Here is a 27,322-nt window from a genome sequence, read left to right on the forward strand (position 1 = left end):
ATGGGTTTTTTCCCCTATCAATTGTGAATCCTGTCTATAGAGTGGAAAAATGATATTGAGCTTTATCTTTATGACTTTGTGGACCCTGTATTCTTTCATGATACATTTGTAAACTGTTTTCTGTAAAAATTTGGTTTAGGGCAATCAAAAAAGAACCAGCTCCAGTAGGTTAGATAGACGTTGAAATTCAATTAAATGAACCCTGTAGGAACTGGTTCCCTGGGTGTATTGCAAGGCAGGGCGCTGGGATTGTTTGAGACCAGGTTTGTGAAAACCCTTATGTGGTCCTGAACTTGTCAAACATATAATCTGAGGTTCTTCAACTCATCCAATCTTCAAAAAAGAATTAGTTGGTGAGATGGCTGAACTTTCAAAGATAGCTATAACTGTACTGTGTGGGTATCACTGTTTAATATTTAATGTTGGTTCCATTCCTAAACATGTCCGTATGACTCACAAATTCCTACTACAAATTGGAAAGGCTAAGTAAAAAGATCTGATATGAAATGATCATCTGCCTCAGTCACAGCCTGTAATCTAGGTGAGCCTGAAAAAACATTGTGGAGATGAATACATTCAAAATTTAAGAACTGTCACATACCTGGATCTGATATTTACCACCACCCCTTTTTTTGGAGTACCTTACCCCAAACCAGTGACTGTATAGGGTCAAGAATGGATATTTGCCTCCAAATTGTGCCGGTGGGGCAGACTGTTAGCATAAGTAAAGATTTTTGCTAAGCCTGCCAACAGCTGAAGGTGCACATTTTGGAGAAGAAAAATCTAGGGCTCACCAGACAGTTCCATTCTGTTACACCATTAAAAGGAACCCAGATCTGCATATTGATATTAATGAAAGGGACACTATTTTAGTAGTACTGATTATTTTCTTGGCTTGCATTAAGTAAGGTGTTCTCATCCCCATCTATGCTCCAGCTCTCTCTTAAGGAATTACGAAGCAGAACGTGATGAGATACTTCATTCTAAATAAGAGAGAGAACTATTTTAAAGTATTATGTCTGTCTTATAGCTTAATTCTATTCATTAATTTAAGACCTTCTCAATATGATTTTTACTTCAGCATTTACAGTAATTTTTTTTTTGCCTTCTTTACTTGTGAGACTACTTTACCATACTGATTGGTTAGTGGTTTGAAAGACTCTCTCTGTGTTGACTTCAGCACAGATTTTGGTCTTCAACAAATGTCTTTAATTTTAGTCCCTGCTGGGGTAGGCCAATTTATTCTACAGATGCATTCCATGTTGTCTTTTCAGTCTTTTCCTACCATAGTTGCAAAATATTACAGAAAACTCTTCAATATTTGTCTGTAATACAGATTTTGTATTTCAGAAGATTAAAGCAACATTCCGTATGTTTACTCAAAGGTTAAGTTTCTTAAATTAGGCTCCAAATCAAATTCTAAAGAAGATAATGGCAAAACTCTCACTGACTCAATGGAAATAGGATTTTATATCCAACCATATAGGAGATATCATATAATATCTAGGAGAAGAAAATCGCTGTAATACTGTTTGGTTTTATTACTAGGCATTGTGCTTTATGCCTGTAGACTGATCTGAAAACCATCTTTCCAATATCACTGTTCCTCTCTCCAGTACTTCCTTGTTATCTAAAATGCATTTGTAAAATCTTTTCTAGCATTTCATCTTTTCCGTAGCTACCAAATTTACCTTGCAAAATTTCAGTCTGACTTTGAGCATCTCTCTCCTCTGTAATCCGTTCTATCACACAACTGCAATAGAACCATTTCCAGTTACCTCAGCTAACTTTGTAGTCCTCTGAGTAGCAATCTTAATATTTTCCTGTAAAGCACTAATTGCTGCATTTTCTTTTTTTTTTTTTTTAATTGTTTGCCAGCGCTCTAAATTTCCTACTATCCCTGTCAGATATTCTTCTGTTTTCTCCATAGATTCTTTTCTCCATTCCTTATTCCAGACCATCCCATTATTTAACCTACTTTCAGGTAACTCACTGCCTGAAAATTCTGAATTGGAAGACCAGAGCCAAAGTGGCTGTTTATTCTTATGTGTCAACACCCTGAAATTTTTGATAGCTTTGCTGGAAATTGGGACAACAGCAATATATTAACATTTTCACCAGAAACCCCAGTTCTTCCCAGAAAACAGAGCCAAATTGTATTTGATGAGTGATAATGCTCTTTGTCACCCTTCTTGTCCATGTGAAGATTCACCATTTTCAAAATCACTGTACAGGTCACTCGTTGCCCTTTTAGTTTACCTCAAGGAAAAATTTCTGGGGGGAAATTTTGTACAAAAGCCTACAAAATTGTTTTCTTCTTACAGCACTGGAGAATACGGTTCTCTGTCATTGTTCTGTTTTGAATGCGATGGGAATTTTTTTACCACAATACTGCTTGTTATTACTTTATTAATCATCCTTCTTCCCTTCCTTAGAACATCTATTTTTTTCCTGCAAATGTGCTTCACAAGCTTTCATTCTGCAATCCACACAGCTGGTCATCTTTCTTTTTTGTTGTGTCTAAAAGCCGCCATATGCCATCAGCAACCCTCTCATGTATATTGAACTTCCTTAGCACATCATTTTGTCTCTTTGAATGTGTTACCTGATGTCTTTAAAGTGGCAAAACACAGAAAAGTGGGTCCTCTTGGTTCTTTGTTCATCAGCCCAGCAAGAGTCAGGAGTATGGTAGAGACGGGCTGTTTAGGCCCTTGGGCCATATCTATTCTAGCTTTGCTTTTTAATTTCTCCTCGTTTCAGCTCAACTAGCAGAATATGGCTCAAATCAGCTCTACGCTACCCAGTAGTAAGTATGTCTATCCTTTATCGATACAGAAGCCCCAGGGCTACTGAGCGCTGGTGTGTTTGGTGTTAGATCATCCACAGCAGCTCTGATTCTCCAGCTCAGTCTCTCTGTCCAGGTGCTTTATGTGACGCTCACCATTTTTAGTATGGGTAGTCTTCTCTAGCACTGAACAGAGACATAACAACAGTCTTTCTGCTGAAAATGTTAGCCTCAGTGCATGAGAACCATTACAATGTGTCTGGCAGAATGTATGCACATAACAGAGAAGGATATTTGTTCTAGGAGAGCTAGATCGAACAGGTAAGCTTTAATGAAAGTTTGAAAAGCTTTTGGTTCAGGAGATACTCTTAAACTTTTCTAAAAGCATGCTCAGTAATCTTGGTTCTGTGGTCGTCTATGTGAAGATCCCTCTTCTCCTTCACCATTTCGGGTGGCATTACCTAGTTAAGAGATCAAAAATGTTGTGATGTGATAAGATGGGTGATATCTTAGGTAGCTAGGACCATGATTTCAATGAAGCCCCTACCAATGCATAGTCTGTCAGGGGAATATGCTTAGAGCACTTTCTGTTGTTGCTGAGTTTTGAAACTTCTGGAATATAGTGGTTTCTCTCCTTCTTAAATGAGTTGCAGTCATCACATAGAATCAGAAATGCATCGATTTTGCAGCTCAGTCCTGTGTCTGAAGCATGGCCTTATCATCTGTAGATAGGGAACTAGGTGGTTTGTGGCACTGGTATTTGACCATCCGGTAGCACTGAAGAGTTCATGAGATACCCATGGTTACCTTGGCAATAAAGAGATGAGATATGCTCAGTGGAATGGGAATTTTTAGAGGTGGTGAGATTTTCAAAGCTCTTTCCTTTTTTATGAGCATTAACTCTTTTGTTACTGAGTTTCCTGTTTAAACAGACAATTAAGGAATGCTTTTAATAGGCTGAGAAAAGTTAAAGGATGTCAGTGTATTCTTTAATCCTGCCATTTCTAACAATCTGTAGCATTTTATACTCATTATGCTTTTTAAGGGTGAATAATTTAGATTCTTTCACCTCCTGATCAGAAATTCCCCTCTGTGTTCCTTCCTCTGAATTCAGCTTTCTAAATAAGAAAATAAACTAAACTTCTACGAAATCTTATAACCTGTACCTCGGTCTGAGTAAAATTATTACCTACATATACATACACTCCCAAGCTTAAAATCAAATCCAACTATGCTGGACATAGATGGCACTTAAACACCACTGTGCAGCCTGCTCTAGGTGACCCTGCTTCGGCAGGGGAGTTGGACTAGATGACCCACAGAGGTCCTTTCCAACCCCTAACATTCTGTGAGTCTGTGATTCTGTGATTCTGTTTATTATCATTCAAATTACTGGAAGCAAATCGACAACATTTTTACAGATAAAGTACTTTACAATCACACAGGACAACACTGAAGAGCCATCATGAAACAGCTTAAAATCTTGCCTTCACATTATTTGGCAAGAGATCACGATCCTTAGACGTTCAGAGAAAAAGGAGGTCCCTGGTACCCTTCTCCCATACATACCTGTGTATTCAAGGTTGTAATGACACTGGCCTGCAAGAGGTTTGAAAAGCACGGAAAGCTGTGACCTGTACCTTTAATTCATCTCAGCTATTTCCATGCTGATGAAGTGATCTATCATCGTTGCTCCCATCCTAGAGCATATATATTCCTACAAGAAGTTTAGCCACTGCAGGGGTGACTGGACTAACATCGCCTGGCATCCAGCAGTGTACAGACTAAACCATAATTTTTAGTTAGAGAATATGGAAACTGACAACAAATTATTACTTGTGGTCTTTTTCCAGTTTTCAAGTGCAAACATACCAAAGTTTATTTTAAATCTGAGCCAGTCAGACATTTAGTAATATAGATCAAAGAAGAAATAGAGGCCTCCCATGCTTATTATTTCAATATGATGTCTGTTCTAATAAAGTGTAAGAATGCCTGTGACAGACTAACTAGTAGGAATTTTCTGTTTCTGTAGTTTAGCCTTAAATATATACATATATTTGTAAATTAATCAGAAACATATTGTCGTGGTTTCAGTTCCTCGGAAAGCTGATTGTTTTCAATCCTTTCTTTAATCTTAGAAATATGATGGCAGTCTGCCAGCACACTTTAAGATAAACAGTCCACTTCACATTTAAAAGCCGTAGAATCACTGAAATTGAAAGGGGGGAAAAATCAACAGAAAACACCACCAGTTCTCTCTCTCTCTTCCCCAAAATGTAGAGCATTATTTAAATAAGTTAGAGTTGTTGTGCTATTGTCCCTCACTCTTAATTAGAAATAATAAAAGCCATCTGTCCAAGGTGAATTTTGATAAGATCTCGGCTTTAAGTGTTTGTTGATCTTGTGTGTACCAATTTTCAAATGTCTTAATAGCTCCAGGATGGCTATCACACTGAGTAGGCTCACTGATTTCCATCACGCTCTGTGCTGTTGAACGCAATTCGCTTTATGTGTGGTTATATTTCGACTGAAATTTTAAAAACATACTATTCCTTGCAGTACAATAAGTATTTAACTGGATGGAACTGTTTCCATTTGGAGGAGGGCTTTTTTTTTCCTAACACCAGCTCCTCGCAGTTTGGGATTAAAGACAAAGTGAGGAGTTGTTTTACATGAATTGCATACTGGACAGCATTTCTGTGGCTGCTTTCCAATGACAGGATTTTCTACAGTCTCATTTTACCCATTTTGGGGGGCCCACGTTCAGGATAAAGAACCTGCCCCCCGACCCAAAAGGGGAATGCTCAGAAGGGATTGTCTTGAAGCCTGGAAATGGAAGACAGGATTTCTTTTCTTTCAACCTGTGTTTTCAGTCAATTAAAATTTGTACTCAGGGTTTTTCGGTTTGAAGCCACCCCTGTGTCTGTGATGAGCAATCCTTCTTGTTTGTGCAGTCATTCATTATCTCCATTACCAAGAGGAGAATAGAGGACAATTACATTGTTTTGACGAATCAGAGTGTTAGGAGGAGTATTTATCATGGTGGCAGAGTGCAGCACCTGACAGCGCACGATTGATGGCCAGGAATGAGTGTGAGTGGCCAAAGCAGCCTCATATGATGCAAATTACTGACTGTGGATTCCAATTTATCCTGTTCATTTTTCTTGCCTTTGCTGAAGACTATTAGTGGTTTTTGAAGCAGTGAAGGGGTCATTACTAATGTGGGCTAGAAGCAGGAGGGGGAAGGAGGGGAAAAGCCTTCTGTAATTACACAGCCTTCAAGAAAAGGCTGCAGGCCTAGCCAAAAAAGTGTCAACACTTAGCAATCAGAAAAATTTATTTTCATTTTATCCTTAACCCATATTAACTCAACATTATCATCTTTCTTTGTTAATATTTGCAGAATATTAAAAGCTTGACTTCTATACTGAGATCTCTTTAACCCTTTTTGCTGTGAAGTGATGTTGCTTTGCTAAATGCCAATTCAGCAATGGCATTAAACAGTGCCTGCTTTTAAAAGTGCAGATAATGGAAAATTAAATATTCAGCCTCCTTAAAAAAATGAATTCCAGATGACTCATTGTTTGTGTCTTTTACAGAATAGTAGGTAAAACATTGGAAACATATGAGAAAAAATTTATTGATGCAGAGGTATGAGAGGTTTCTGCATTAAAATGTGATTTCAATACAGGAGAAAATCAGTTTAATTTGGAGTGTTTAGGTGTTGTGATCTGTAAGCAGCATCAAAAAACTCTGAAAGTTTCATTTTGCTGTATAATGAATGACGTGCATTTGAAACATATGCATATTTAATTTAATGCCTATTCAACCCCTACTTAGGCAGCTCTCTGGGGGTTATACGTGAATTAATGATCTCCAAAAGCCCCTCCTGCCTATCACAATCGAGCATATTGATTATCTGCATAGTAGGTGTATTGAGGTTTCCGCAAAAGCTCCTTGTGAAGGAAAGGGAGAGGCAAACAGGCAGGCAGGAAATAAGTTTGATTCTGCTTATTTTTTTCATCTGAAAGTTGAACTTGAAGCCATGAACTATGATTTTCCCCTCTTAGTTATAAGCAAGCATCAAGTAATTCACTTCTTGCCCCATAAAAGGTTCAACACATATATTGGCAATAAACCGCAGTGTAATTGAATTGGTTGTCATGACTCCTAAGAACCAGTCCTGAACGTATTGTTCTTAGAAGTTTAAAGTCTATACATTCAGTATCTTCTGTTCAACTGAGTATGTACTGCCACAGCTCTGTCCTTGATTGCAGAGAAAGGTAAAAGTGCTAAACCACAAGCACCAGGGTTTTTTTCCCAGGTATAATTTTTCTGGTTTCTGTGTAAAAACACCGTAGACAAATATGGTAACTCTGGTACCCTTTGAATTCACTTAGAGTTATCTACCTTCTTCTTCCTAAAATCCAACATAGGAGTTCAAGAAATAAGACATCTGTAGTGATACATGTACCTATAAAGGATACTGTTTAATGACATATCTTTTTTGCATATACCTCTTGTTTGTGTGTGCCAGCTTCAAAGTGAATTGCAGGAGGATCTAGGTAGCTTGAATCCGTCAGTCAGCTAAGATTTTGTTCAGTATTCACGAGTTTGGTTTTTTTTTTAATTCTCCTAGCTTTATAACAGGAAATAATAGCAAACTTTAAGGATTACACACACACAAAAGATGGTATCATTCTGCTAGTGCATCTTTCTTAACTTCTGATTTATCTTTTAAAACGTTTCTTTTTATTAGCATCCATATCCTTCAGAGGAGCAGAAGAAACAGTTAGCCCAAGACACAGGACTTACAATTCTACAAGTAAACAACTGGTAAGTGACCCTACAATCAATATCTTTACTCCCATGGCTAAACTGCAATTTCTAAATAATTGTTTTCTTTTTCATTTCTGAACCAAATGCAATTGACAGGGAAAATTTCTGTGTTCGTTCTTTTTAGGTATGAAAGTAGCACTTAGGGAACGGTAAAGCTAACCTAGGTAAATTGTTTTTCAAGATCATTCTCTTTCCGCTTGCAAAGTGTCCAACCGAGCCTTGGATTCTGTTCAGGTCTTTCCCATTGAAAACACCTGAAAAGCTGCATAGTTTTGCAGAGTCTTAGTATTTAGGTTATCAGTGTGGTAATGGTTGGCTTTGTTTAGGCTTAGAGTGGTGATTTAGATACAGGTGTTTTAATATCTCCTAATAGGAATTTACTCACTTTGATATTTTGCATGGTGGGGAGAAGACTGCCCCATTTTCCACTTTTTGATATGGTGGATTATTGTTAGGGTGGTGTGTGAACCATCCATCCTTTGTACGTGGCTTAGCATAGAACTGCAAAAAAGGGGGGGGGTAGCGGATTAAATAAAATGATCACAGTGGCCAAGAAATGATATAGGAATTACTTATCAAAATACTGGCCCAGGTTTTATCAGCAGCTTAATTTTGTTCAGTACATTCTGGGGGTGATGTTCAGATTAATTGAACTGACAGTTCTCTTTCAAAATTCAGGGAAAGTATTTGCACGGATTTCAGGCCTTATACAAACTTAATTACATGGAACTCCATTTTATCATTCTAATTCCATGTAGCAGAGGTTGTATTTACAAATGAGAAGTCTCTGCCTTTATTCACAGCTTTCCTTAATATATTTATCAAAGCAGGTTCATTTACAAAGTGCTCTATCTGTGGGATACAGGCAGGCAGACATTAACAAAGCTTTTAGGTTTATCAGGCTTGCTGCCTGATGAGCTACCCGAGGGTCAATTGATTTTGTGGTTCTGTGATTCATTTTTTTCTCATTTTTCTAGGATCACAATGAGAGACATGCTTGGAGAATTAGCCAGTTTGTCTGCCTTATCTGTCAGGCAATTTTTTTTTTTCCCAGGGAAGTCAAGCTACTTAAATTGGCCACAGGAACTGCCGTTATCTGACTTTAATGCACCCTATAGTGTGGATAGCATTTCAATTACACCAGTAACCAAAGCTTAGCTGCAGCCCTTTTCATGCCTAGTGCTGTACAGAAAGTGATGTGCCTACCTACAGAAGCAGAAAATTGAGTTGCCTTGCTTCTGTCAGGGTGATTAATGCAGAAATAAACTGCTAACCTGAAAAGAAAGGCAGAAAGGAAGGATATGCAATACAGAGACTTGAATTCACTTTAATTCTCTTCTGAAGATTGGAACCAAGTACATTTAAAGATACCCTTTGGACTGAAAATGTAGAGCCTAGGCTTTAATCTCAGGAGGAGGAGAGAGGTGTGTTTTTGTTTTGACTTGTGCTGTATATTATAAACATACATATGCAAATCTTCATTACTGCAAGTACAAATAATGTAGGTACCCACAGGTATTGCAAATATTCATTGCTAGTTTCACAACGTGAAACTTTGTTACCAGTAATTTTCCGGGTAAATAGTTAATATGTTATTTTTCCTGGTATAATGTGGTAAATTACAGACCAACTATTTTTTACTTCCTGAAAATGTTCCATTTTAAATGCATTGCAAATAATTTAAATACGCTAATGATGTATCTGTATTGCATCAGGCGCAGATACATATGTTCAGTCATGGTGGTAAGAAGGCAGGGTGGCTGGAAAGGTGGAACTACTGCTGTATAGATTTCATCATTTCAGTTTATGTCTTCATTGCAAAAAACGCCCACTTGTTCTCCTCCCTATTCCTTTGATTTTGAAAGCCCGTCCTATCATCTATGCATTTGATGTAGACATCAGACGTAAAGAGGTGGAACTGCTTTTACCTTCTCCTGAGCTATTGCCAGGTAAAAGAGTGGTCTCTTCCCAACAGCAGATAACTTTAAACATGAAGTGATTCCTGGTAATGGATAATAAACACATCTGAGTGAGTGAAGCTGCTTCTGTTACCTTATAGCTCTGTCTTAAAACATTTGCAAGCCATTTCTCGATGATGAGAAATTTTTGGTCTTGGCCTCTTGTTTTATTGTAATTAGCTCTTACCTAAACATTCCTGACATCCGTTGTTAAACCTTTTTGCTCACCAGTTTAGCATTGTGTCTTCCTAAAATTTCAGGCAACATGTCATCACATGGTGTAAAAAATAAACACCAGATTGCAACCACAACATAAAAAAAAATCTCGTGCTTTTTCAAGTGCAGTACTTATGAATAATAGGTACCCAGACTGCTGCTTTGATTTTTTTCTTCAGTGTATTAGTGAATGCTCTATAGCACTGAGCTCCATGGAATGACACACAAATAACTAAGCAAATACCATCCATTGTGGCCATCATAGTGAATTGTAAAGGTAGGGATAATCGCACACAAACTGCTACCGGTTACTCTAGGCAGAATTTCTGTTAGCATCCAGCACTGACTTCGCTCTACTTCCACATGAAGGACAGTGGCCCCAACCCTCTACCCTCCTTCTCCCATTGTCTCAAGGATATGGAAACCTCCCTGGAACTTTGAAACCTTATCTCTGTTAAGCATAGTTTAGGATTTTATACTGAGGAGATGTTACTCAGTAGGAATTCAGTGAATATCACATCTGTAGACTTATTATTTTATACTCTTCTGGAAATTAGAGGCTAAAGGGGTTCAAAGGCACGTTGAATAGCCCAGAACCTTTGTTCTAAAAATAAATACACCACTTTAAAAAAAAAATAATTAAGTGGGTTCAAACCAGAGGCTTACATGGCTTTTGAGGATAGTCACATATGATCAGCTGTTGAAAGAGTTGCAGTTCAGCTGCATTGAGGTAAGATTTAGCGACAGGGGCACCCAGGGATCAGACTCAAAGGCAGAACCTTAGTCTTTTCCTTAGTGAACAAGAAATGGGTATGGAGACGTCAGACTAGATGACTTGGAGAGGTAATACAGTGCCAAAAGTCTTGGAACACATTCCAGCAGTGTGGAAGACTGGTATGGCCGATCTTTAGGCCAAGATTCAATGAAGAACATTAAGAACAATTGTAAGTTCATTCTTACTTGGCAAAGCACATCAGTTTATGCTTATCTTTAACCTGTAATTATTGAAGACAGTAACATTTATGCACACATTTAAAATTAAGCAAGAGCTTTATCGTTTTGTTGAAAGGAATGCATAGTACACTGGGGAGAAAGTAGCCTGGCCTGCCACGGCCAGGGAAGGCTGTTTTTATATAAGGCTGCATGACAAGGTAAAAAACAGGGAAAACTTTTTGAAGATTTCCTCATCCTCACTTCCCACTCCATATCCTCCCACCTTCCTAAATTACCCTTTTTACATCTTAATTGATGGAAAGACAAAGAAACCACTGTAACCGGGCAGAGCTGCAGTGAGAGCAAAAATTGCAAGGGGCAGACTGATAAAAGCAAGTCTGGTCCAGCTTGAATATATGAGGCAAAATAAACAGAAGAAAGCTAAAAATGTACGTTGACAATGAAGGACAAAGAGTGTTATAAGCATCGTTGCTGCAGTCTGTTAAAACATTTGCAGCAGACAAAAGAGACAAGAAGAATTGCAAGTAGAATTAATAGAAGAGAAAGGATAAAAAAATAATGAAATTATTAAATTAGTTTTTTTCATAATTATTTTAAACAGTGGAGCACATGCTTTAGTATTCTGAGAGTTAGGCACTTGTACACATCTCCCTTATTGTTTGGAATGAAGCTCAAGCATATGATTAAAAGTCTTTCCTAAATAAGAGTATTTTTTCTGAAATCAGGCTGAAGACAGGAACGGAGAGCTCCTTGAACAGGAATCACATTTCCAGACATAAGTCGAGGTTCAACCATGTGTATATGTGATGCTATATTTGAAAATAGTGTATGCGCGTATCACAGAGAGAGTACTTAATGTGCTTGAAGTTGGCAGCATGCTTGAACACCCTGTTAGACTGTGGTGAGAGAGAGAAGGTAAAAGCTGTAAAAGAGAAAGAAAATACTTGTGAAAGGTTTAAGCATTTTTCCAGGTTGCTGGTACACTGCAGTGTGCTTACTCTTAATGCTGTAACTTGTTATGTGGACCCTTCAGAGCAGAATTCTGCTTACATATCTGATATCACTTTGAAATTCAGACTTTGCCATTTCCAGGTCGAGGTAACATTTAAAAAAGAATAACTAGTTTTAATGAGAAGATATAGAATTTTTTTTTATTATTTTTCTGAGGGAAGGGAGATAGGGGATAGATGGAGAGTTTGACAGCAGGTAAGAAGCCCTACCCTCTAGATTTTTAGGGACCTAAAACCTAAGCTTTAGTAAAAAAAGCTTAATTTAAAAAATAACTCATTACTAACTGATTCACTGCATTTAAGAAATACAGTGAGAATATGTTTGGTTTTAGTAAATGAACACTTTGAAAGAAATAACTATTTGTGCGACAGAAAATATTAATTTACGGAGGTCTTGCTATAAGGATCAATTTCAGTACTTTGACTATTGCTATGGACCTATAGAAAATAAGGAGAAATTGAGGAAAACATTAAAGTATGCATTAGAAAGGTTAATTTGATACCTAAGTTAACCTTATTTGAAATTGAAGAAATCAGCTATCTTTTTTACCTCTCTCTTTCCTCACCTCTCTCTTTCCTTGTGTTTCTGTAAAGTCAATATCAGCAGAACCTTTTAGATGCTATACAGTTTCAGCTTTCAAATTGTTTTTAATTTTCCTTTGTTTATAGGCTTTATGTCATTATTCACTCAGTCTAGGTATATGACAAATCTGAAATAAGGAAGGTGCTCATCACTTTCTTGGTCTTACACTGCCATTTGGACCGTGTTCAAGTTTAGCTGAATATTAAAACCTTAGGAGGATTATCCAAATGATATCTGTAGATCAGTGGTTTTCAACCTGCAGTCTGCCATCTGAGAATCTTTGGATTATTCCTGAGAGGTCCGTAAAAATTGACTAAAATCCCAGCCTACTTCAGTTGCTTAAATTCACTACACATCATCAGCGGAAATGTTTTACGACTTTGAAAATCAGAAAGGTTGCAAACCCTTTTTTAGAGATTTATTCATCACTTGCTCAGGATATTATTGATCTTTTCCAAAAAGCAACTGATAACTATGAAGGTTTTGCTTACGTTAAGCAGCAGATGGTTTCTTCTGGATAGCTCCTGACTGGAAAAAATTAAAATGTTTTTTTCAGAATATTTTCAGTGAATTTTCCCTAGAATTCCTTGAGAGTTCCATTTTTACATGGAAATATTTTTCAGTACATGGAAACCAGGCCTTGGAAAGGGCCTTGCATCAAGCAAATCCACAGAAGATAAGTAAAAAAGCAAGCCTCATGTCCGTAAATAAAAGTGTGCTCAGCAGAAAATGATGAAAATGTGCTATAGAAAATCAAGAGTCTACAAACTGAAAATGTAAAAAATAATTCATTTGTGATGGAGATTTCCCAAACAATGGTACTCCTCAAGTTTACTATGTAAATGAGGAAAGAATAAACTCCATGTGTTTCATGAGGAAGCCCTAATAGTAGTTAGATCAGTCACCAAGACCCAGAATTAAATCTGGAGACAGGGTGGAGGCCTGTTGATTTTGGGGGAAAAGTGCCAGAGCCAAACCCAAACCCCAGACTCCAGCCCTTGGGCATATTCTTAATGAGATGCTATTTTTTTGGTAGACTTTCAGTTGCAGCAACTATTTTTTTTTAATTATGTGTCTGCTAATGCTATGTAAACGCTGCAGGGTTTAGCTTATGAAAGGTTCATGAACTGAACCATGCGGTTTGGTCTGCAGCAATCGGTAACAAAAATCCACGTAAAGCTATATGTAGGTGTCACTCCCTGATGAAAGATAAGCTTGTATTGTCCCTTCTTATGCGGAGGGAGAACGTGTCCTCCTCACTTTCATCAAGCCTAAGGAACCCTTCCCTTGCTGGGGAAGTTAAGAGAACCTGTAACTTGCGTGAGAAATCTCAACTGCTGTTGCAACATCAGACGATATTTGCAGTAGATACCATACAGGTATAGCAGATAGCAGAAACCGTACCGGTAACAGATACAAGGCACGTACTGCGAAGAGCGCTATAACAAAGTGAGAAGTGTTCTGGGAGTCGCTGAACTTTCTCTTGTATCTCAACTTTGATATTGTCCCTTTAAGAAAATATTTATGACAAAAAGCCAGAAAGAACAGATTTACTCTCACTGTGAAAGAAAAAGAATTGTAGGTGCCTCTGAGATGAACTTGTAAGTTTCAGTGAGGGCCCCTGCCTCAGGGGGTCAATAAACACCTCTGTGGGGTGAGACATTGGAGCAACTCATTGAAAGAAGAGGCTGTAAACTCAGGAGGAAAAGAAGGCTAAGGTCCTGGATTTAGCCTTGATCTGCCTCTGTTGCTCACGGAAAAGTTGGCTACTGACCTAGCTGTGGCTTCTAAGGATACCAAAATTTTCTATATGTTTTTAATTATGCAAAAGATGAACAAATACTTGTTAAAATCAGTAGTCCAAGACTTTGGAAACACATTGAAAATCTAGGAAATCAAGAGTAAACTGGGAATTGAGTAAAATAATTCTGCCTGAAACAGTAGTAAACATATGGAATAATTGGCCAGCGAAGCAAGTAATCTAAATGAGTTTAAGAGACAGCTGGACATTTTTATCTCAGGAGAGAAAGGACTGAAGGATATAGTGATAAACCAGGGAGGTGAGTATGAAATATACTGAAAGCAAAGGCTTGATGAACCAAAGAGCTTTTCTCTAGTCAGCAATTTCTTATGTTTATAAATGTAATACGAATAGCTGCTGCGTGAATATGCTATTTCTATACAGCGTCACCATGTCTAAAGAAGAAACAGTTTGTTTCAGAAGATGGATTTTACTGATGCAGCCTCCACTGCTAGTAATAGATCTGCTGGATCCACCCACTAAACACAAGCTCAACTGCCCCCACTCTCTCTCCGAAAAGTGAATTATTTACACTCTACTTCATTTCTTCGACTTTCAAATTACTTCATATAGTAGTACCTTACAATCCTTTCCTTAGCAAATCTGTGGCTAGTGAAAGTGTGATGCAGAGCTGTAGACTTCCAGTCGAGCTAGTCTTCAGGGAAAATTTCCTTTGTTATCGTTTTGTCTCCCAACCACATTTTGGACGAGCCATGGTGGAAACATCATCCATATAGATATTAACAAATAAAGAAAAATTCATTCCAAGTAGTGTCTCTAGCTAGTTCTGTCTCTAGCTAGATCTGATACAGTTAATAATTTTCTTCCCTGTCATCGCAGTCACACCATCATTTCTTGGAGAAAACAAAAATAAAAAGAAGAGAGAGAAGCGTAAAATATAGAAAAATGGAAACAGCATTCAATATCTGATACCACCTTTCGTATCCCAGCTCAAAGCTCAATTTCAATGCAAGTCCTATATGTGGTTACCTAACTACCCAACTGCTCCACAAATCAGACATTTGGATGTGTAACTGGCAAGGTTTATGACTGTAATTAATTGTGGTTTTAACTGATTGCAGATGCAAAATTGCACCTCTAGGAAAGGAGGCCAGGTTGAGGCCCTTTCAAAAATCATGTTCTTCAGGTTGAACGAGACAGATTGTACAGCAAGTTGAATGAATTTCAAAAAGACCTGATTTTCCACTTACTTGCAGTTTTGCTTTTACTGGTGAAACATCACTGGCTTTAGCACAGTTCTCCTGATTAGCACTGGTGCAAGTTTAAAAAAAAAAAGTCTCTCTGTGTCTGCAATGAGGGGTGTGGGAGGAAGCTGGCTGTATCAGTGCTGAGTGTGCAGCTGCACCACTTGTGTTTGGAAAGAGAGGCAGCATTGCCAGCTTCCTCTGCTTAGCTATGTTGGGACCGATTGGTGAAATGCCCATTCTGATGCTAAAATTACGATTTTGATAGTACGGTAGCCATTGTGCCTCTGTCCCCCGCCATGTCAGATGAGCATTTCTGGAAAGAGTAACCCTTGCTCAAAGTACTGCTCTTTCCAGAAATTTAGATTTGCTCCAACACTGTGCAAATAACTCGACAGCCTGAGTCTTTTAAAAGTAAACAAAGCAGGGAGGAAATGGGAAAGGAAAGGGCTGCCAGCACCAAGTAGAGATTTAATAGAAACCCCATAAGTTCAACTGTATTAGCTCCTTTGCGCATCATCATTTTACTGTGGGAAGTCTGAAATAAGGATCTCCACTATATTCTCACAGGATACATATTTCTTTGAAGTGTTGTCATATCTGATTCATATTCCTGATTGCTTTTAATGAAGAACAATAAAGCAATGTACCAAGTTAGTGTAATTCAAATAAACTCACACAAATACAGGCAGGTAGTCATATTCGTTGGGGAGAGGGGGAAATATGGTCATCCCCAGCATATACACTATGGCCCCACTTCAGAAATCACCGGTTATTTAATTGCCTTATTCAAATATATAACAAAGCTTTCCATTCCTCATGATAACTGGGATTTTCATTATCCTTCTCCCACCCATCAGAAGAGAGGATAATAAATCCCATTGTCTACAAATCACGCACTGGGCACAGGTCCTTCTTTCTGCACTTCAGTGTAGAAGTATTTGTAATAGAGATCATATTTGCTCGGTTCTCTTCTGCTTGGCAGGTTTATCCTTTATGCGAAACCAAACCTACAGAAATCATTCTGTAATCAGGAAACATACTGTTATCCCACTATATTTTCCATTAGACTCCATATGTTGGAAACCTCTTCTCCCCCCCCCTCCCCAGTTTTCATTTCTGCACTGAGATTCATCTAAAAGGTCCCCCTTCTCTTGGGCTAGCATTGCAGGCAATGACTCACCCGAGACTTCTTCCCTAGTGACAGCAACAAGTGTCACTGGGCTTGCTTGAGAGGACGTTTGCCAAGCCTTTATTGCTCACCCAAAAGACTTGAGGTAGAAAAGAAACTGTCTGAAATTCGCTAATATTTTACTGTTTATATTTGAAAGTTCGTTTGTGTTAGCCGAGACGGTGCCAAGTTTCAGGGTAGAGAAAGGAGGGAGGACTCCAGAATACAGCCATGGGGACTCGTTGCTGCCTGGCTGTGCTTGGGGAGTTTCTCCCTGGAGATTTCCAAGGAAGAACTAGTTGAGGCAATGCTTGGAAGACAGGGAATTTATTTCTGATTGTGACATGGCCTGACCGTGTGAATCTATTCAAGTATTTCAGTCCCTGACACACAATAAGGGTGAATTGTCTTCCTTTCCCACATCTTTTTTCCTCCTGAGGCATCTCCTCTGTGGTGTTCTTTGTTGATTGTCCATGATGCTGGCCTGCATCTCTCAGCCCAAACAGGTCCCCTGTGAATTCCAGAACAGCCTCCTCAACTGTGTCCCCTCACCTGGTCCCAGCCTGAAACGTAACGAAGGGAGGAAATTTAGGGATATAGCACTGGGTCTGGACCCTTCATTGAAGAATTTCCAAAAGGTTAAGCTTTTTTACTTCCAGCCTGATGTACTCTAATAGCTCTCCTTGGCTTATCCTTGAGATTCAAAACATGTAAGAATTAGCCTCTGCTCTGAGATTGAACTCCTCTCCGATTTGGTTCTCCCCTCTGCAGGAGGAAGGGTCTAGTAATACCTGACATCTCACACTGGAGCAAAATCATATTGTTAATATAAATAGTTCACAGTTCATAAATGAAAATAGAATGTAAGTTTTTGAGATTTATTTTAATTATATTTTCTGCATGTTCACACGGTTTGGAGAGCTTTGGAAATAGAAAAATGTCAGAATGAGAAAGTTTGCATGACAGGAGGGGATTTCCTAGTCACAGTTCCAGCTCTTTTGCAGGAGATCTCATAGATTACCAGTGAAGAGAGAAATATATCTTCTTTTCAATATGAATGATTCCAGATTTTCTCCTTTGCAAAAAAAAAAAAAAAAAGCCAAACTATCAGCAGAGAAAACAGAGAAAGCACTGCTTCAGAATTTCTGTTTCAGAGCATTTTTGCTGCGCTTGCTTCAAGTTCCATTTCCTGCTTCATTGTTTTATTGTGATTGTAGTAGAAAACATATTCCCTTCTTTGTATGTGACTCATAATCATTGTTGCTGACTGTTCATTCAGTTCAGACTTGCCGCTGTGTCCCAGCCCTTGTCCGAGACTTGCTTTGTTCTATTTGGTTGGGAATGCGAGCAGGTTTTATTCCTCTTTTGATACCTTGCAAGGTAAACAAGGGAGAGATATTACATTTTCCATGTGTTTCCAGACATATCTTATCTTTTATATTAGTCATTCTAAGCTGATGTTTCAGTCTGTTTAAAGTTGACCTCTGGAGATGTGAACTTCCTTGAAAAACACTGATAAGTAAAAAAATTTTAACAGCAATTAACGAGGGAGTGGTGGTGCTGTGTGTTAACATTAGCCTTTTACCTCAAGAAAGCAGAATGCAAATGTGGTGAAAGTTCCCAGGTATGGAAATAAATATTTTGGCTAATCAAGGTAGTGGCTTCAGCACAGTACTTATGAGAGGCAGTGGCCTGTAGTTCAGAAAGAGTGTCATCCGAAGGTGTTCGCCAAAAGATGCAGTTTCTCTCTCAAGTCAGTGAAGGGACGTGTGTTGCTGAACAGCTGCATCAGCCACCATGGCACTTTCCAGCTTTTCACCACTCTGAAATCCCATGGGCACCCTGACCTATTGAGAGCAGCCCTGCAGTGAAGGACTTGGGGGTACTGGTGGACGAAAAGCTCAACATGATCCGACAATGTGTGCTCGCAGCCCAGAAAACCAACCATATCTTGGGCTGCATCAAAAGAAGCATGCCCAGCAGGGCAAGGGAGGTGATTCTGCCCCTCCACTCTGGTGTGACCCCACCTGGAGTCCTGCGTCCAGCTCTGGAGCCCTCAGCACGGGAAAGACACGGACCTGTTGGAGCAGGCCCAGAGGAGGGTCACAAAAATGATCCGAGGGCTGGAGCGCCTCTCCTAGGAGGAAAGGCTGAGAGAGTTGGGGCTGTTCAGCCTGGAGAAGAGAAGGCTCCAGAGAGACCTTATAGCAGCCTTCCAGTTACTTACAGGGGGCCTACAGGAAATACGAGGGACTCTTTATCAAGAAGATAGGATGAACCGTAACAGTTTTAAACTGAAAGAAGGAAGATATAGTTTAACTATGAGGAAGAAATTCTTTACTATGAGGGTGGTGAAACACTGGAACAGGTTGCCCAGAGAAGTTGTGGCTGCCCCCTCCCTAGAAATGTTCAGGATGAGGTTGGATGGGGCTTTGAGCAACCTGGTCCAGTGGAAGCGGTCCCTTCCCAAGGCAGGGGGGTTGGACTAGATGATCTTTAAGGTCGCTACCAACACAAACCATTATATGATTCTATGATTCAATAGGTGGGATTTGCGCTGTGAAGGGTGAAGGACCAAAACCTGCCACCGTTCCACCTTCTCCTCATAATGTGCACTAGTAATTTGACCATGCAGTGTCAATTCTTTCACAATACTGTTTTGGTTTTGCCCAGGAGTTTGCAAATAATGGAAATACATGGTTAGTGATAGAGGGAAGAAATCACTTCTTAATAAGTAGTTTATTCAGTCAGGGTTGGGTTTTTTTTTCCTTTTCATGCATTTGTTGATTACTGAATGAGTTTTTCATGTAAAGAAATCTGTGCCTGGGATTGCTTACAAAAACAGTTCCCCGCACATATTATTCACTTTTTCCATTTTTCCATTGGTCACCTAAGCCACATGGCATGATTTCTGATTGTTGTCACCATTAAAGTAGCTATATCATAGTTTCACTAACAAAAAGAACGACATTATCAAGTTTTTATTCTCTTGTGGACAGCGTGGGAACAACTTAACTGAATTAGGAAGAGGTACGTCGGCAAAAACAGGAAGGATTTTGCTTTATTTTTTTCCAGTTCTCTTGCATCAGGTCTTTCCCTGAAATATCACTGTTAGCAGGCATAGTAGAACAATATGATATGGGCTAAGAGAATATTTTTAAAAGTCCATCTTATTTGGAGAACAATAACTCCATATGCACATGGATCTATAGTAAGAACAGCAAAACAATCAGAAATTCATGGAATATACAGATCTAGACCTAGATCTTCCTAGGACCTATGGAAGAACAAGAGAGGGAACCAGTCCTGTGCTCAACGAGCAAGTCAGAAAGCTGAAGGAGAGGCATCCTTGCATCAACATCATGATTATCCCAGAACCCTGCCAGGGCAAAGCAGCTCTTATTCTAGCTGAGCTCTCTGTGCAACGTGAGCACTAAGCATCAGTCATATTCCTACCTGTCCCTTGTGGAGCTCAGCCCTCTAACTGCAAAGCCTGCGTGACTGCAGATTCGACAGTGCCTTTTATCTTTTATCTCATTCGACAGTTTTCTATTATTTGTGACAGATCGTCAGTGTTATTTTCACAAACACTGAGTAACTATGTTATGGGGATATTTGTTCATTCCTCGCTTGGAAGGTTGCAGTTAGAGACTCCTTAAGACTGCATTCTGGCTGTGGGGGGAAAGAACAGCACAGGAAATTTGAATTTATTCCTTATTTCTAAAATGGTGAAATATTTGTACTTGCCTTCATACATTATCAGCACTTTAACGAGCAAGCCAGCAGTGGAATAAGGTAGAGAGCTACAAGAATATGGATTTATGCCAGCCCTGATCCAACAACGGGAAAATCCTAACATGAGCACTTCTGGCATAGCTGCTGCCTATCTTCTGTGACTGCTTGGTGCAAAGGTACAAGTCTGCCAGCACAAATGGTCGAGGGAAAGCAGGAAGCTGTTAGTAATGATTCTGCCCACTCACTCCATCCCAAAAAACACTGTTTTGTTGCTAAGCGGATAGGCTAGAAATGAATTTATCCACAAAGCTTCATGTGAGCAAAATTAATCTGTGCAAAGGCTCATGAGAAAAATGAATGAGCCAGGGTTCAAAATAATAAACTCTGATCAGACTCATCTTCCTCTAAGAAACGCAAAACACTCCTTCATCCTCAGTCAGGAGGACAAAGTAAAACATTACTCTTATTACAGAAGGGATACTTCAAGGAGCGTGGGTATGATTAAAACTTTATATTTTATAGAATTTTACTATTGTAATACTTTAGAATGTTTAAGGGCATATGCTTTAATTAAAATTCCTTTAAAATGTAAGTAAGCAGCACAATTTTTAAACGGGATGAAAAACTTGATGAAAGACACTAGATTTTGGAGCCAGGAAAACCACTTTCCATTAACCAAAATAACAGATTTGCATTGTTTTATTCACATATGATGGTTAGGTATTCAGATCCCATTCCTGCAGGGGTTTTTCTGCATTCCCTTCCAGATCAGCAGCAGCTAGCATGATGAACCCCACACCATTTTGGATCTTACCCCTCTTCAGCTGCAGAAAGGAAATCAGTAAAAAAAGAAAAATCAGTTGAAAACTGATGATCAAAAATCATCAATAACTCCGCTCACTGACCTTGCTGTTGCTAACAGGGCTGGTGGAGACTGGCTGCATCGCAAAAATTATCAGGGTCTAATGTGATGCTGACCCTGTTGGGTCTTTTATGTTTTGGCATGAAAAGGAAATTACAGAATCTCTCCACAGGCTATGCATTTATAATTAATACTGATTGGCTATACTGGTACATTTATGTGATAAAGATATTAAAATACTGTCAATAAACCAGGAACAAGTGATGTGTAAAATAATTAACACTAAAGGGAACGTAATAAGTTACTTATTAAAATCCATAGATGGATTATGTGACTCTGTGATTACAAAGCCTATGGAGCACATGACGTGGTATACATTGTCTGGTCCAAACACCTCATTGCACTCTGTCAGATTACTGGCTCCTGACATTAAATAAAATTCAGGTATGATTTACAGGGTGGCCTTTTGACAGGAGCTGGAATCAGAAATGGTTTAGGCTTTGCCAGTGTTCAGCGCTGTTTTCATTACCTACTGATATAATGCAAGTATTACATTTAGTCAACCGAATTATGTGTAGTTCTCTGAGATTCTCCCTCATCCCTGTAGTCATTGTTCCACTCATAATAAAATTATCCTATCAATTTGCCACAAGAGGAAGACTGGAGTTCACTAAATTACAGCCATGTGTGTTTGTGCCCTAGACAAAGTGATACCAATTAAAAAAAAAAAAAACCTAAACAACAAACCCAACTAGATTCTATTTTTAAATTGTTCATGGAGAACAGTGAGATTGGCTCACAGAGGAGGCCACCCTTGAATTCCAAGCACTGGAAATTTCATTTTCCTTAATTAGTAAAACAGCTTCTGTCTAGAAAAAGAAAAGAATAAAACAACAAGCAAGATGCTAAATAATATGTCAAAAATGACACCTGGCCTCCCCTATGACTGATTAGTTTGAGAGATCTGCTATGTGAGGTGGAAGCATCATTTTGCACTTCTTTCCCCCTGCTCCCCGTATAATTTTATTTTTTTTCAGACAGCCTGAAAATGGTGGTTTTATACTCAGACAGTGAAACACCCCAGTTCTGACAGCTGAAGCGAAGCCATCTCCATGCTTTAGCAGCACTGCCACACAGAAGACCTGAGTTTGGGAGTGGCCTGGGGGCACTCTCTTTACGAGCCCTTGATGCTCTGATGTGTCACAAAGGTGATGGGCTTTGACTCCGGGCAGCAGTGGTTGCTGAGGGCTCCTGGCTCTGTAAGCACCTCCTGATGGCTGAATTATGACGCAGCACTCGCGTGGTGTGCCAGGAGATTGCTTAGCCCTGTCCTGACTGGGGAATGAATGAAGCCGATTGCTGTTTCACGTACTATGTGCTGGTACACAAAATGCTCCCCAAATTAATCTAGCTGTGTATCAGAAGAACTATTTACAGAGCTTCTGCAGCAACAGCTAGGTTTCTCACTACGTGTGATGCAGAATGAATTCACGGGGCCATCTCCAGACTCCTTCTGTTTACAGCCTGTGATTATTCCTCTGAGTTCCAGTGAATTACTACTTTTTTATTTTTAACAGTTGCTAGCTGTTGTGACTTTTGTGCCAATAAGCATTCACCTGAGGACCAGAAATTGCTAGTATATAGTTCAATCTGGAGACACGGCATTCATGCCATCTCCTGCAACTTCTGAGACATAGAAGTAGCTCAAGTGTGCTGACTATTGAGCAGGTCTTCCAATTCTCATTTCCCTGGATATTCTTTTTTTCTCGTACTTTGTTGCTATTTTCATACTGTTGGTTGATTTTATGCTGGAACTCTGTACTGCTCATATATCTCTGCTCAGCAGGTGAAGGTGGCTCCAGCGTGAAGGTAGCTACGGATCTTCATAGGTCCCCTTATCCTGGTACTGGCAGAGTGATCCGGATGGCATTTTGTAGTTACGTTTAGTCATTTTAGCACTGTTACGATCCTTTTCAGATACTGCATGTGAGCTCTGAGTGGTTGTTTCTTTGCTATTGCTCCACGTGTCGATTTTGTTGCTGGGCTCACACCTATGCGTTCTGGCTGCAGGTCCATGCCTTCTTTGCTATGTAGTGTTTCCTGCTTAGCTGATGTTTCTCTTAACTGATCTGTTGCCCATCTATTGTCCTTCTTCTGGATTGCAGTAGGTCAGTCCCCAGGGACATGATCTTGATTTATCTCTGTGCTGGGCTCACCTTTAGCTCCAGGGACTTTTTGCTGCAGTGGTCCAATACTGCAAAGTGGGGATTAGTTCTTGCCTTTCCTGCCTTTGCCATTTGTCTTCTGTCTGTCTCTGAAAACTGTTGACACAGAGGAGGTCAAGCCTGTCTATTTTTTATTTGTTTATGAGAAGAAGCTCCCAGTTTGACATTGTATTATTAAAATTATTCTGCTTTACGTTAAGCTCCATACAGTATCCCACGTAACACCTTGCAAAATGTGACTTATGCTTTTGGTTCATTTTCTTGGTTCTAATCCACATTTATTCAATCTAGCATTGAGCAGCTAAGTGGGCTCTTACATTAGGAGCATAACTGCCCTTTTCTATTCAACACGGATGGAGAAGAGCACTTTCAAAGGGCAGTCTGGATCACAGGTTAACTTGCTCTGTGGAATTTCCTCTTCTGGAGAGCAAGCACAGCTCATCACTAAGGAACAGCTGATATTCTGTATATTCATGCTTTAAGTTCTTCTACCCAAGATTGTCGCTGTGGCCTACCTTCTGGTCCATCACAGAGCTAATGAGCCCAACCTCTGCTTTAAGGAGGGCATAGAAACTTCAACTTTTGAGACTGGCTATCACAGCAAGTCAATAACTGTGAGGGTTTGTGAGGGAATATGATGTGAAACAAGACCTATATGTAGTCTTATATTTAGTGTTTCCAGTTTACTCTGTGAAAACCATGTCAACTGTGGTTGGAAGTCTGAAAAATTTTGCAAAGGCATTACTCAAGTACTTGTTGAATTAAGAAGAATTTAACATGTTAGTGCATGGTCACAGTGCTACATAGCCAGGTCCAAGACAATATTTCTTTTATAAGTGCATATTTCTTTGAGCTTTTTGGTTGATTGCTTGTTCCTAATCTCTTAGGCCATAATACTGAACTTGTAATGCCAAAAAACCAAGCTGCTTTTTGGAGAATTCAGGTTTTATTTTATTAGGCTAGATTTGGGTTGGATATGGTCCTTGTCTAAATGTTTTACCTGTCCCTTTTTCAGTGAAATATTTTTTTACACACCTTACACTTCAGCACAGTCTACAAGAATACTATTTTTGGTGAGATGGATGAAAAGGCAGTCAGCCCTTTGTGAATTGTTGAAGCACAGAGATGAGGAGACAAGCATTTTTCTCTTCAGAATATGTAAATTTTGTTTGTTGTTCCCAGCTCCTGTCAAATTTCTCTTTACTAAAACTATAAAATCTGTATGCCATGCAAAAGTGTTTGTGTAAAAAATTATGCTGATTACCATGCTTGGACTAGAAGAAAGGTAGAAGAGAGCTGCATCCATAATCTTCACAACTGGACATGGAGTCAGGTGCAGCCTTGAAGTGAAGGGGTATATATCCTGCTGTAAGAATCTCCTCACAGCACCAGGAATAGGGGCAGATTCACCAGGACTAGCACCACCTGTTAGCACCATGTGTGGCTGCCCATGCCACTATGTGGCAGGGAAGTGCGGTGATGGTACAACTCCCTCATCACCATGGTGGCTACCTCCGTCCCAGAGGAGCTGCTGCCAGGCCTTACTCAGGCTGGAGAAAGCCTGTCTCGGTACAGAACTGCATGAATTGGCTCCATGTTTATTTTCACTAACTATCAGAAAGTGAGTCAGTTGAGAATGTGGAGCTGATGCCAGCAGAGCTTCTTTCTCATACCCACAAATCAGGCTGTTCATATTCACCGTCAATGACAGAGAATAAGATTCAGGGAAAAGGATAGTCTGGCTATACAAATCCTTAAGACCAAAAGGTCTTAATGGATTCCACATGAGAGGAAAAGATGCTGTCCCCTGCAGAATTCATATTTATGGAAGAATACAGTTCCTGTTCATTGCAACACACAAATGTTTGTATGGCTTTTGTTCTGACTTCTACAAGTTGTTCATTTTTAAGAAATCAAGTATATCAAATAAGGCAATAGCAAATAAGTAAGGTGTATCCCAGGATAAATACGATTTATCCTACTGAAATCCTACAATTTCAAATGTTAAGATCAAGTAATCTGTAATAGCTGCCAGCAAAAGTGGCAGTGTAGCCAAGTGAATACCACACTGGGACCCAGCAGACGTGGCATTTTCTTAGTTGTGTCTCTGAGCTGCTTAGGCAGGTCACTTTACTTCTTTCTGCCTCAGTTATTCCATCTAAAAATGGCAATAATAATACTGTCGTACCTTGTGATGCTAGGTACTACTACAACAACCTCTTCTTTACATGGAGGAACTAAGACATATCAGAAATACAAATATATTTTCTGCAATGGGCTCTTGCATTCAAGGCTCAGAGAAGACTGTTAGCAAAGCTGCTATTCTTGGTTGCAAAAGCTGTGGTTTCAAGCTTATTACTAGAATGAGTTATCTTCTAATAAAAACAGTATTTAATTTAAATCATGCTTACTGAAGAATATATACTGCATTCACCACATCAAACTTCATAATTTTTATTCATTTTTCATATAATTCTCTTATTCATTAGTTGTTCTTATTACAGCAATACTGGATGACATATTAATTTTAAGCAGCACTTATTTTCAGTGGCCAGTAACTCTTAGAAATAATTAGATTCTGAGCTGAAATGTTTATGCTTATTTTCATCCCAAGAGTGAATATTTTGGATGTTTAACTTTGAAAATAAAAAAAAAAAAAGCTGGGTTATTTTTCAGGCTAAGAAAATCAAGAAATGTCAGGTACTGTTTGTATTGTATCTGCTCAGTCTGGTTTCCCTTCATCAATTTGTTGAGTATTGTATTTCATCTTGTACAAGAAAAAGAAGGGGAAAAACAAGAAATAATATTTTAAAGCTTATAGTGTCATGGGAGCTTGGGTTCTATAGAAAATCAACTAGAAAAATTTGCGTGAGTCACTTAGGCTCAAAGTTACCCAGATATACGTAGCTAAGTCTCATCGAAATAGTTGCATTTTAGTTGAAATTAGTTACTTGCAATGGTGTAAGGTGCTTTTAAAGTTTTGGTTTTCTTGAAAATTTTGCTCAGAACTGAGTGGCTAGCTTAACACCAAAAAGCAGCTGATCACAAATGTGGTCCCAGTGTAAAGCCCTTGCTAAGGCTGGTGGAAGGTGATGGAAGCAGCCTGGTCACCGGTGGTTGCCACCAAGACTCTCTGTCAGCCAGGGAGAACGGTAAAAATAGTACATTCATATTTCCAAAATTCCTGGAGAAAGGCTGGACTGCCCTCATGACACAGGTGCTTGTGCAGCTCCCTTTGACTTTGGTAACCTAGTTTATTTATTTAGTGACTGGAGAATCCAAGCGATCATAACTACAGCTTTGTTCAGTTGTACTGATGTCCCCCATCATGTGTGGGGAGACTCTTCCCTGCCAAACACGTAAAGCTAACCTTTATCCTCTTTTAAATCCCTCCTTAAAGCTTGCCTCTACCTGTGCCTACAAATCACTCCCACCTGTGTTTGGTTGGGCAAGTAACTCTTGCTTTTCTGCTAAACTGTTTGTTTTATTGTTACTTCATCCTCTCAGACCGCCCCCGCCCCCTCACGTCTCCCTGTGGGCTCTGTCCGATACGCAGATTGGGAAAGTTTTGGGGTGGGGGCTCTATTGTTTCATCAGGATATTTAGCCCAGCACGAGGGGACTGATCCTTAACTGACACCCTGTGCATCATCGTAACACATAATAATAACAGAGGGCTTTATAGGCTAGCAGGTATTTACAGGGCCAATGATAAATAACAAAGGGGGTTTGTGTTCTGTGTAAGCAAAGAAATATGGTTAAATCTTCTGCAGGAGCTTGAGCCTATTCAGTGCGTAAATCATTTCTAGCCTTTCTGCTACATTAATGCACAATCAACTCCTATGAAGACCTCGCGCCGTTGCTTTCAGGGATCCGCAGTCCTTACCTGCAACAATCGCCAAACTGAAGTCAAGTCGTATTTAACATTTTTGCTAATCAGTATGGATTTGAATGCTTTCTAAGAAGCACTCTGTTCATT

At 39.3% G+C, this 27,322-nt stretch overlaps 1 protein-coding gene across 5 annotated transcripts in view; it reads left to right on the plus strand.

Annotated features, from left to right (window-relative positions):
- Nucleotides 1–27,322, plus strand: part of MEIS2 (Meis homeobox 2) — a 174,716-nt gene that overhangs the window by 105,793 nt on the left and 41,601 nt on the right. For all 5 annotated transcript variants that reach the window (XM_075426915.1, XM_075426916.1, XM_075426911.1 and 2 more), the window contains one exon: nt 7,545–7,621. In XM_075426915.1, the coding sequence (XP_075283030.1) occupies nt 7,545–7,621 (77 nt within the window). The remainder of the gene's footprint in view (nt 1–7,544; nt 7,622–27,322) is intronic.

The sequence above is a fragment of the Opisthocomus hoazin genome, chromosome 7 (assembly GCF_030867145.1).
Source record: "Opisthocomus hoazin isolate bOpiHoa1 chromosome 7, bOpiHoa1.hap1, whole genome shotgun sequence".
In the NCBI taxonomy this organism is placed as follows: domain Eukaryota; kingdom Metazoa; phylum Chordata; class Aves; order Opisthocomiformes; family Opisthocomidae; genus Opisthocomus; species Opisthocomus hoazin.